General features: G+C 41.8%; 1 protein-coding gene across 2 annotated transcripts in view; it reads right to left on the reverse strand.

Moving 5' to 3' along the window:
* The window catches only part of ATP5F1D (ATP synthase F1 subunit delta), a 52,267-nt gene extending 41,384 nt beyond the window's left edge, over positions 1–10,883 (reverse strand). Inside the window, exon 1 of one of the 2 annotated variants that reach the window (XM_044053807.1) lies at positions 10,753–10,883. In XM_044053807.1, the coding sequence (XP_043909742.1) occupies positions 10,753–10,842 (90 nt within the window). In that variant the 5' untranslated portion in view covers positions 10,843–10,883. Of the gene's footprint in view, positions 1–10,429; positions 10,702–10,752 lie in introns of those variants that run through there. The other variant, XM_044053806.1, reaches the window with a different exon arrangement.
* Between the last annotated feature and the right edge of the window lie 1,411 nt (positions 10,884–12,294).

Genomic DNA, 12,294 nt, shown 5'->3' on the forward strand with positions numbered 1-12,294 from the left:
CTCGTGTCACTTCAGTAAAATTACTATACTTCCTGACAAAGAAAGCATTATCCCCCACGCTTTCCATCACCAAATCAAGAAATGAACAGAAAAATGTGGTACATTATCAGTGTCTTTATAAGATGCACAAAAAATGTTCCCACCTATTCCATTTACCTTTAAGTTAATATTAAAAGCTGTGCAATTATCCTTTTGTAACCAATTCTTCCTCATATCTCCTCTTGACTTTAAAAATTAAAAACAGCAGAAAAAATAGTTAAGACTGTCTCACACACACACAAGCAGCAAATAACACAGGGAAGTTGCTGTGTTTTTATTTCAAAAATTATTTAACAACCTTAATTTCCAATAATAATGGATATAAAAATAATAGCAGCTTACAAGCAACTTATAAGAGCTTGTTCTTGTAAGGAATACTGCCAGAATTTCTTTGTCAGCACCTTAATGTGTTGAAGGACAACTAAATACTGCTCTGACTATAGTGTACAGGGTCCTGAGTTCGAGACTTGGCAGGGCTGATTATTTTACACTGACAACCCTCTCCTCTAACCTTCCAACACTCAGATTTGCGAGAGATGCACTTATATATCCAAATTGGAAGCCATGCACTCTCCATCCAAGACTGGAATAGCTGATCAAGAGGAGGTGGTCAACCCTTGCACCACACCACATGGAACACATAGCCCTCCAGAACACACACCAACACTACCTTCACATAAAAACACAAACCACACACCCACTTTTGCAGAGGCTCTCAATAAAAATCTACCCAAACACCAGAGACCTACAAGGCAGAAACACACTCGACCACCACAACACAACACTAATCACAAGACAACTCCTTAACAGTGCGCCACTCAACCAAAAGCCCCTAAGGCAAAACAACATGCCCAACACACAGACTATAGGTGACTCAATAGTCAGACACACTGATGTCCCACATACTAGGCTGAATAAGGAGAAAGTAAAAGTTAGCTGCCTGCCTGTCAGGTGCCAAGATCTGCCACATAACGCACGCACTCAGGTCCCTCAACAACAGGGACAAATATGACTATGTCATTGCACATGTGGGTTTGAATGACCAGAGACATACTTCCCTGGAATACATGTAGAGACGTGAAGGAGCTCTCAGATTATGTAGCCTAGGCGGGCATGACCCTAGCCCTGAGCAGCATCCTACCATCACCCAGAATTATACCACAGTACAAGCAGAAAATTACTGATTTCAGCAAGTGGCTAAGTTTCTGGTGTCATTCTAAGGGGATTCAGTAACTGTCTGCCTGGGATGACATGACTGACAGACCTTGATGCTTTGCCAGAGATGTCCTGCATCTGTCACCCCTGGGCTCCAGAAACTGACCAAGGCTCTTGCCACCCCTATAGTGCCTTTTTAAGGCAGTGTTCCAAAGACCAAATTACCATAACAGCTAGAAACAAATGCAGTCTATGGGTCATGCTGCTCAACGCTAGAAGTCTAAATCTCAAAATGCACTCGCTCAAAGCACTCCTTAAAATGGAGAACATCGACATTTGTGCTGTAACAGAGACCTGGTTCAAAGCAGCAGGAAGCACCCCTGCACTACTAGGCTATAACTCATTCCACACCTTTCGGCCACAGAACTTGGACCGAAGCTCCAAAGGAGGCGGCGTTTCCATATTCATAAAGGATGCGCACACCTCCAGACTGGTAGCCCAACATAATGCATCAAAGATACTTCAGGTACAGCTAACACTGGGTAAGACAGCGATTCAGGTCATAGCCTGCTATAGGTCCCCAACCATGTCCCAAGACTCACTCCACGTTCCTAAGCACCCTGGAGAATATTAGGGTCCAACCTAACACTTTCATACTGAGCAAATTCAACTACCCCTCCATTAACTGGGAAAACTATTCATGTTTGCTGATGATTGCAAGCTGGGAGTCATTATTAACTCCCTAAGTGATGTAGACATCCTACAGAAAGACCTCACCAAGACAAACGACTGGTGTTGGAACCATGGCCTTAAGTTTAATGCCAAAAAATGCGTAGTCATTCCCTTTAGGAAAAACTCAGTTGCCACTAATTACCACACTGATGGTAGCCCAATGAACACTGAAGGCGTTATAAAAGATCTGGGGACACAGGGTTGACACCTCTCCTTCGACCGGCACATTGCCACTGTGGTCAAAAAGTCCTTCTATGTGGCACATCTCATTACCAAGGGTTTTTCATCCCAGGAAGAAAGAGGTAATCATCACTCTCTACTCTACCATCATTAGACCAATCATAGAGTATAATATCCCATTTGGCATGTACCTCACTAAACAGCTGGAAAGGCCACAAAAGTACCTCACGAAGAGAATCCTAGGCCTTAAAACACATGCCCTACATGGACAGGCTCAAAAAACTCCAGCTTTTCCTTTTCACTGTCTCATATAGTCTATTAAGAGGCAATCCCAAAAAATCCCAATCCCTCCACACCATACGCTCCAGGGACCTCAAGCTCATTAACACAATCAACAGAACATGCTGGAGGGGCAGGTTCATAACCCAGAGAATGCCCATGCTCTGGAATAGACTTCCCATACATGTCAAGCACAGCACCTCAATGGCCCTTTTCAAGAGAAATCTTGACGAGTGGATGAGAAATAGAAAATTCACCCCAGGGATCACTCCAGTGACTCTACTTGATAGAGGCACTGGGAACCAATGGCAGCATGATGCCGGGGCACTTCTATGGGCCAGGCTTGGGCTCCAGGGCCTTTGGCCTAGTACACACCTGTGAGCCTATGTACCAATACATTTGCCCCATGTTTCCTGGAATTCATTAATTCCAATCCCCTGGACCAGTTCGTTCTTACCCCCACTAGAGGTAGCTACATCCTTGACTTCATCATTACTAACATGGGTGACTGTTGATCTACACCAATATTCAACTCCTCCCTGGTTAGATCTGACCATAAACTAAATCACCTTAGAAATCCACATACCTCCCACCCCACCAAGGTCGCCACCATGAAAAGCTTTGGGCTCCTAAAAACAGAGGTGGCTAACTTCACAGCACCCATGCAAATGGAGAATAGTTGCATGACCACCAAATCATACATCAATGCACTGTACAAACATGTACACAAATGCATGGATCTCACCATACCAAATAGAACCAAGATGCTCTCCTCCAAAAAAAGGAAACCAATCTGGTAGTCCCCTGCCCCCGCCATAAACAAACTCTACAACAGGAGGAGGAAGCTGATGCGGAATAAGGTGAATTCCCAAGACTGGAAAAACTCCCTTATCAGCCTCAACAAAAAGTTGAGATCCCTCATCAAATCATCTAAGGCTAGCTATGAAAACAGAATTGCAGCAGATAGCAACGACAACCACAAGGCCTTCTATAGTTATGTAAATAATCTCCACAGCAATACCCAGATTCACTCTGAGCTACTGCACAATGGTACCTCCTATACAGAGCCAACAGATACTGCCAATATACTGGCCAACAGATTCAGTGCCATCTTTACCCCCCCCCCCCGAAAGGACCAATCACAATACCAGTAGAATGCTGGCACCCAGTATTACTGCTGCACAGGTTAAAACAGCACTGACCAAGGCCAAGAATACAGCTTTCTATGAGACCTGACAATATCCCTGGCTATGCTCTACATGAACTAGAGAGTGAACTGGCACCTCCCGTGTGCCCTGTTCAATCATAGCCTCTCCACAGGCTTTGTCCCTACAGAATGGCGCACTGTTACACTCATCCCTCTCCACAAAAGGACAAGCTACTACAGACCCTGGGAACTATTGCCCCATTAGCCTGAAAAGTCTGATATGCAAAGCTATGGAACGCATCATCATGGACCTAAATAAACAAGGATATTGGGAACCTCCAAACTCTGGATCCCACACAGTTTGATTTTGTGAAGGATAGATCATGCCTGCTCAACTTCTTTGAGTCAGTCACCAGAGCAGTGAATAAAGGCAAGGTGGTTCTTACAGCCTACCTTGATCTGGCCAAGACCTTTGATACATTCCCCACTCAGGAATCCTAGAAAAACTCACTAAGCTAGGCATCATCCTATACAATCACTGGGTGGGTTGCAAACTGGCTCACAGACAGAACCCGAACCCACAGTGTGAAAGTAGCTGACTCCAAGTCAGACTGCCGACCAGTCGCGAGTGGAGTCCTACAGGGTGCAATCCTGGGTCCTTCTCCTGTTCGGTATCAACTTCTCTGAAGTCCAGGCCAACACAAAGGAACTCTGGCTGACAAAGTTTGCAGATGATTGCAAGTTGGGAGCTATTACTAACTCCCCAAGTGATGTTGACATCCTACAGAAAGGCCTCACTTGAGACCAACGACTGGTGTCAGAACCATGGCCTTAAGTTCAATGCCAAAAAATGCATCATCCCCTTTGGGAAAAACCCATTTCCCATGAATTACCACACTGATTGTAGTCAACCGAACACAGAAGGTGTTATAGGAGATCTGAGAACACAGGTTTGACAGCAACCTCTCTTTTGACCACCACATTGCCACTGTGGTCAGAAAGTCATTTTATGTGGCACATCTCATTACTAAGGGTTTTGGATCCAGGAAGAAAGAGGTCATTATCTCCCTCTACTCTTTCCTCATCAAGCCAATCAGGAGTATAATGCCCCATTTGGCATGCACCTCACTAGACACCTGCAACAACTGGAGAGGCCGCAAAGGTACCTCACAAAGAGGATCCTAGGCCTTAAACACTTGTCCTACATGGACAAACTCAAAAAACTCCCAACTATTCTCTGTCTCATATCGCCTACTTAAGAGATGATCTCTGCTTCACTTACAAAACTATGTCTGACCCAGCTCTGTTAGAAATGCTACATCTAAAGAAATCCCAATCCCTCCGCACCACACACTCCAGAGACTTCAGCATTACCCCAACCAACAGAATATGCTGGAAGGACAGGTTCATAACCCAGAGACTGCCCATGCTATGGAAGAGACTTCCCATACATGTCAAACAGAGCACCTCTCTGTCACTGGCCCTCTTCAAGAGAGATCTTGATGAGTGGAAGGAAAATATAAAATTCACTCTGGGGATCACTCCAGTGGCTCTACTAGACAAAGTCACTGGGAACTAAGGTAGAGTAGTACGATACCAAGGTAATCCTATGGACTAGGCTTGTAAAGGCTCCAGGCCCATTAGCCTAATACACACCTATGAACCAACAAGCTAACACTGCAGAGAACCTGGGTACTACTTACTACTGACTGTCTATGTTTGTGCAATACTTAAGGGATTCACCTACATGCAGTTAATTATTCACCTACATGCAGTTAATTATTCTACTGTAATACACCAAACTAGGGACAACAAAACTGGGATGCTGTACTTTAGTTCACTGGCATAATGGTCAAGGTGTTTACCTTATAGAAAGGTGCAGGGTTCAATTCTCACATGGGGTAATTGGCTAGGCTTACAATGGTCCATAAGGGCAGTTAGCCTAACACTAACCTATGAACCCTATGAATCTAAATATACCCATCCCCATCCCAAAATGCACTTGAATCCCATACAAGACACCAACAATCTGTTAAAAGAAGAACAGATTGTAGGGCCCAGAAGATGTACTTGATGAAAACAGCGAATAAATACAGCTTCCTAATAACTACACTGGGAACAGTGAGACAATGCCTAAACTACGGCTGTGGTTTTGCATATTAGGTATTAAAAGCAAGTTTAGCATAACAATGCCACCTCGTATCTGTACCACCCATAACCACTCTACTTTTAAGACCTTGCTTCACTTCCATCTCATATCTCTCTGGGAATGTTCCTGCTCTCAACCCACATAACTCCCTTAGCATTACACTCTGTTTTCTCACTCTCCCTCCCTCTCTCTTCTCACACTTCACACTAGGCTACAATGCTTCCTAATCAACCCTTCTCTCCACCTTCTTACTTTTTACTCTACTACTTCTTACTATTCCCGCTTTGCTTACTTCTACACTAAACACCTCCTTTCCCACTTACCCTATCATAACTCTCATAGGATACCTATGTGAAGCTCCTTTGCCTCTACTGTATGAACAAACATATTTGTAAAGATTTACTAATTTTTTTTTAGTTTTCTTTTTAAATTTACTAAACTATAATTTTTAAATACTGTTTTTTCACCTGTATTCCTTGATTGTCAATGACTTGTTTACATTGTACAATGTCTTTATGGAGCTTTTCTCCCAGAGACTCCATTGAAAATGGGGTCTTCTCAGCCCAATGGACTATCTGGTAAACAAACAAGCAAACTGCAAGCACAAACAAACAATGAAGCAACTAATTATTCTAGAAGCTAAAAACACATATAGATTTTTCAGCAGAGGCCCGAGGAGAAAAGCTCCAAAAAGTTGTTGTATCCTTCGGCTTTTCCTGGTTAGGGGTCGCCACAGCGGAACTCCCGTCCGCTAATGATTGGCAGTAGATTTTTACATACCGAGTTGCCAGCCCTGACGCACAACCTTCAACGAAGGTATGCCCATTCACACGTCTCCACACAGAAGATGCTTTAGCTGAGAATCGAACAGGACAATGTCTTACTGTGAAGCAACAACGCTACCGCAGCACCACCACCGCAGTTCCAAAAAGTACAAGTAAAAAAAGTAATCACATGACATGGTTATAACTAAAATTACATTACAATATGTACAAGATCTACACTGAAACAACATGCCAGAAAATGGTCATTAAACTGAAAACATAACATAGTACAAAGTTTCATACAACAGTAAACAGAATGCAGAAAATAAAGATAAGTTTGTAAAACAGAAAGTAACAAATATATAAATGGGAGATCAGCCCAAGGCAAGAGCTAAATGATTCTAATACTAGTAGTAAATAATTTTGTTGAAAAGCGGCGAACAAGGTAGCCCATGTTAACAACTGTGTACTTAAATGTGATGGAAACTACGGTGATCACTGCACCAAGGAAATGGTCATTCCCCAACTAAGAGCTACAGTAAAGAACTGCATACCTTTGGAAAAATTGGCGATATTTGTTTTTATTGCCATTTGGTGACCTGGTCAACTGACCATTTTTTCAGCCACAACCTGGGCTCCAAGGGAGCAATAGGCAAGACAAGACAAAGTGGTACAGAATCAATAACAACACACATTTATTCATAGATAACCAAGGTAGGCAATTCAACTTGTATTATCCTTAGGACACTTGTATTCAGACATATTAACATTATTGTGTAAAGCAGTACATATCACAGACACCATTTAAGTACATATCACAGACACCATTTATAATATTTGTGACCAAGATTTCCATACATTAGTAGGCATTTACATTACCAATTGTTGTGGGAGTGCTGGAAAAAATAGAAAATTGTTTATTTTCAATGCAGATTCATTTTCTTAACTGAAAAACACTGGAACAAGATACAATATCTAATTTCTGGCTATAGGTATCAACATCCTTACACAAACATTTACCCAAAGTAAATATATCTTAAATGTACACCAAGAAAAAAAAAACATACTCCTTAAGAGAGAGTCTGCAAACCAGCCCCAAGAACTATACAATAATATGTTGCCTTCTGACAATATATAAATTATACACTAAAACTGATGCAAAATTTCTAGCCACCTGGAAAAACATTCAATCACAGGAAAAGAACAAAAAGGTAGAAGAAAGTTACAAGGAACAAGGGATCATCGATGGTTAAAAGCCATAACAGAGAGCTATAAATAAGGAAGAAACCAAGTATGACATAGATAGATTACAAAAAAAGCATTTGACAGCATCGCACACTCATGGATAATGGAATGCTTAAAGACATACAAGATGCAGAAGATGCAAAAACCAAACGGCTGCAGGTACACTGAGGTGCCCAAAACACACAGCAGCAGCAAAAGTAAATTAAGGCACCAAAGTTACACACTGGAAATCAGTCACTGTACTTTATTGCAGAAGACAAACGGTAAGCGCTTTCACAACTTAATGTTGCTTCATCAGACCACATCACTACACCTGATGCTTGGTTAAATACTAGGACAATTAGTATCACAATTTAAAGACATATTACTCCACTAACATAAGAACATATATCGATATCCATAAGAAAAATGCATAAAATAAATAGAAAGGTGTGTATTTACACACAATAATATTTAAAAAAAGGGGGAATGTCATCCCTGATGGTTATTAAAATAAGCATCAGTTGTAGTGATGTGGTCTGATGAAGCAACATTAAGTTGTGAAAGCGCTTACCGTTTGTCTTCTGCAATAAAGTACAGTGACTGATTTCCAGTGTGTAACTTTGGTGCCTCAATTTATTTTTACATACAAGATGCACCCTACATCAATCACTTAGACTGCAGTGACTACAAGACGGTGTCAAACCATTTTGTAGCAGAGCCATGACAAAAGCAAATCACCATCTCAGGGATAAAAATTCAAAAGGGAAATTCCAGTGTGATTCTTTTGACACCACTGCTGTTTTGCCTTGCCCTTAAACAATCAAGCTGCTTACTTAAGAGACTAGCTATGTTTACAGTTAACTTCTGAAATCAGCCTGGTTTCAAGACATCTCATCTACTTTTTGTGGATGAATTAAACTGCATAGTTCCTCAGAGGAGTATCTGAAAGCACAAAAAGAAATGGTTAAAATGTTCGCAGATACAACATTCTGCCTTGACAAATATACAAAAGCAGCATTTATAACAGGAAAAGAATAAAGCCAATTCTGAAATCTGCACTGATATATAGGAATAAAGTATATGCTATAAATCAATTTGCTCTTCCTGTTCTAACTTAAAGCTTTGGTATGAGCGAGTGGTACCAAACAAAATTGAATCAGGTGAACAAGAAAAGAAAAATGCTTCACACTTACCAAATTTTATTTTAAAAAGGCATAAATATTCTATATCCCTCAGTCTGAAGGAGATATGGCCACCTCAAAACTGACAAGGATAGGCCTGCATTCATAAAACTGCATACATATTTGCTGACTTTATCAGATCCAAACATGGTGAAAATTCAAAAGCATAGAGAGAAGAAATCCAAGATGACAGCACCGCTTAGCAGAAGCATTTTGGAAAGGATAAGGCAGCCTCTAAAAGTGTAAAATAGAAAAATACAGAAAACGTTTAGAACAACCACATGTTAACCAAGATTCGACGAAGGTCTACAGTTACAAAGAGGTGAACTGAAGCAAAAAAAAAATAAAAGGCTGAAGATGGCAGACCAAGACGGCGGGCTATGTACACGTCAGTTTACAAATTCTACAGAAGTGGAAGAAACAGCAAATACAGGCTCTGTAAAACAGAATTGAAAACTTTTGTATCTCTCATTGCTGGTCGTGATGCACTCATGGCGAGGGTCTGTATATGGAAAGACACGATAATATGACAAGACTGCTGCCCAGGAGACTGTGTAAGCACCACAATTTACGCACTAGAAATATATATATATACACACACACACAACCCTCTATATTAAAAATAAGGAAGAACTGTTGCACTGTGCAACTCTACACAATAATCTCTGACAACTACCTAAGAAAGAGTAATTTTTTACCCAATATACTCATAACTGGCTGAGACAGTATGGTGGTGCACTGTTAGCATTGTCGGCTTACAGGAAAAAAGAATCCCTGGTTTGGGACTCGAATGGGGTGCCTTCTGTGTATTGACTCATTCCACATTCCAAAGTAAGGTGGATAAGACACTAATCTGGCACTAGATGTGAGTGCATGTGTATTTATGGTCTAGAAGTACATTCCTTACCTCTGTCGGTACCTAACCAGGCATATCCAACAATTGGAAGAGCCACAGAGGTTCCTCACTAAAAGAATACAGGCATAAGTAATATGTCCTATGCAGGCCACCTCAAGGCCCTATCCCTGTATTCTGTCTCCTACAATCTTTTGAGGGGAGATCTATGCCTTGCATACAGGGCATTGTCAGACCCCACTCTGATGGACCTCCAGCATGTCCACAAAATAAATAGTACCAGAAATACGCGTTCTAAAGACTTAAACCTTGCCTGTGATATAAACAGGACCTGCTGGGCTGGTTAATTCGAGCAAAAAAACTGTAAAGTGGCTAGGCTTAAAATGGCCCACAAGGGCGGGCAGCCAGCCTAGTATTTACCTATGATACTCACTGTTGCTGTAACACCCCAACCTTACATGAAAAAGTGGAGACAGGCTTCAAGAGTGGTTGAAGGAGCGCATGAAAGGCAAATATTAAGAATTGATCCCTCCAGAAAATGTACTTCCTATCAAAACTGAACAGTTTATTTCATTGGTACAAAGGAACTGCAAGACTGATGCTCGGGGACCAACAGACACAAACGTCAAGAATAGAAATAAAAATCTAGACTACTGTACATGGGTTTTGACTCCAACAGCAGTCCTAAAATACGGACCAGTCTAATATTCAAACACTCCTTACCTCGGTTGGGGAAGCGAACGTGAAGGACATCTGTGCAACGGCAGCCGGCGCTGCTTCCGCGTAGAAACGGCTAGGCTGGCGAAAAGCTGCACACCGAGAAACCATGGGAAGTGTACAGCGAAAGAATCGTACAGCTTGTGTCATAATGTTTTCTTTTGCAGTAAACCGAGAGTAGCAAAACAAGAACTGCTATCAAGAGGTGTGAATGGAACCTCACCGGAGTTTAGACACAAGGGCAAGCAACTTTCCCACACACCTCCGGGGCCGGAAGGAAAGACCAAACTTTCAATGACTGATGGGAAATAGAGTTCCAGTATACTCGCCTTGCGCATACGGAAGCTGACATGGTGGAAAGGGGATAGAGTGGTAATCTCCCAGTGAAGTACATCGCGGGCAATGAGCAGATCACACATACATGCACCCACATCGGTAATTGAATCGTTCCATTGTGCAGCGTTCGAAATAAATGTGACAGCTGTCAGGGTTACTAGTAGGCGGGCTTTGCTACTGTGTTTTTCAACAATTACATGACATTGTGAGTCTAGGAGGCGTGTCCGGGGCGGGCTTTGCTACTGCGCATCCTGCGAGGTGCTTCACTGGGAGATTACCGTGTAGTTTTCTTTATTAATGACATTTGGTATTCGAGATAGATTCGGGCCGGGGAACACTGAGCTCTTCTCGGGTTAAGTCTGAAAGTATACTTTTCAGCTATCCCTCATATTCCGGAATGCCCCTAATTTTGGTTAACATTTTTTCTTTCTTCTCTAAAATCTGTGAAATTAATAAAAAATGTTTTAACCTTCAATAAACAGATGTACTTGTCACAGTTCCAGACCGTTTCTTCAGGAAATGCATGCTAATTAAGATACCCTGCAAGTTTTTAGGTTAGTAGTGCCAGTATTTTAAATGTGTCTCTAATTTAATGCATTTGTTCCTGATTATTTTAGTATTTTATGTGATTCCAGAAGAACTGTGAGAGTTACCTAGAAATGTGCAATAGACGTGGATGCTAAGAAAACAAACTGTTTCCAACAAAAGTGTGCAGAAGGTTTGTAAGAAAAAAAAATACTACCTTAACCGTAAGAGATAAAATTTTCTTACTGCAAAATGTGTTCAGTTTGATGTTGGGGAAGGGGGGAGAAGAAAGATTGAAGAAGACAGGAGTGAACAAAGTTCAGGCAGTGCACATAGAAGAGGTAGACGAGAAAGGTGGGGGCTAGGAGTGAGAATTAGTTGGCCACAGAATGGGGTGTAGCATATTTTAGGATAGGAGTTAACGTTGCACCTTTCTTTCTACTGCACTTGTACGTGGTATCAATTAAATGCTGTTTTAGCTGATTATAGAATTCTTAAGAGAGAATTTATCACTGTTTTAATGGAAGGTACTATTATACAGGAACTGTGGTGGACAGTGGTGTTTATTGCGGGGCTAAATTGGCAGTGAGGTATGTATCTCAGAGATCTTAGATTACGGTTAGAATTCCCTGCAGTTAATCTGCTGCCAAAAAAGGGGATGGTCCATAAATATAGGGCCTTCCATGTAAGGGATGCTGTAAGTAGAATGTATCTTTGTTTTATTGGTATCAGTTCAGTTTTCTTAAGGACATTGTAGTGAGGATGTTCATCGTGGTTCACTGTTGCAGTCATTACTGTAGGGTTCTTCCTGCTGGCAGCAGCCCTCGATCGGCCAGAGTCCCAAAGTCTGGGTCCGACGTCGGCTGAAGTCGCCCCTTCCCTGATGTCAGTGCACCAGGGGTATAAAGGCCTCAGCCGACGCCATTTTCCCCAGTCTTTCTTGCCGTGTGGTGCCCATAGCAAAGCAGTTCTCTAGTGCCGGTCGGCTGACTCCTGTTTACTTTTGGCGA

Source organism: Protopterus annectens, chromosome 13.part0, assembly GCF_019279795.1.
Source record: "Protopterus annectens isolate FY-2018-M chromosome 13.part0, PAN1.0, whole genome shotgun sequence".
Taxonomy (NCBI): Eukaryota; Metazoa; Chordata; order Ceratodontiformes; family Protopteridae; genus Protopterus; species Protopterus annectens.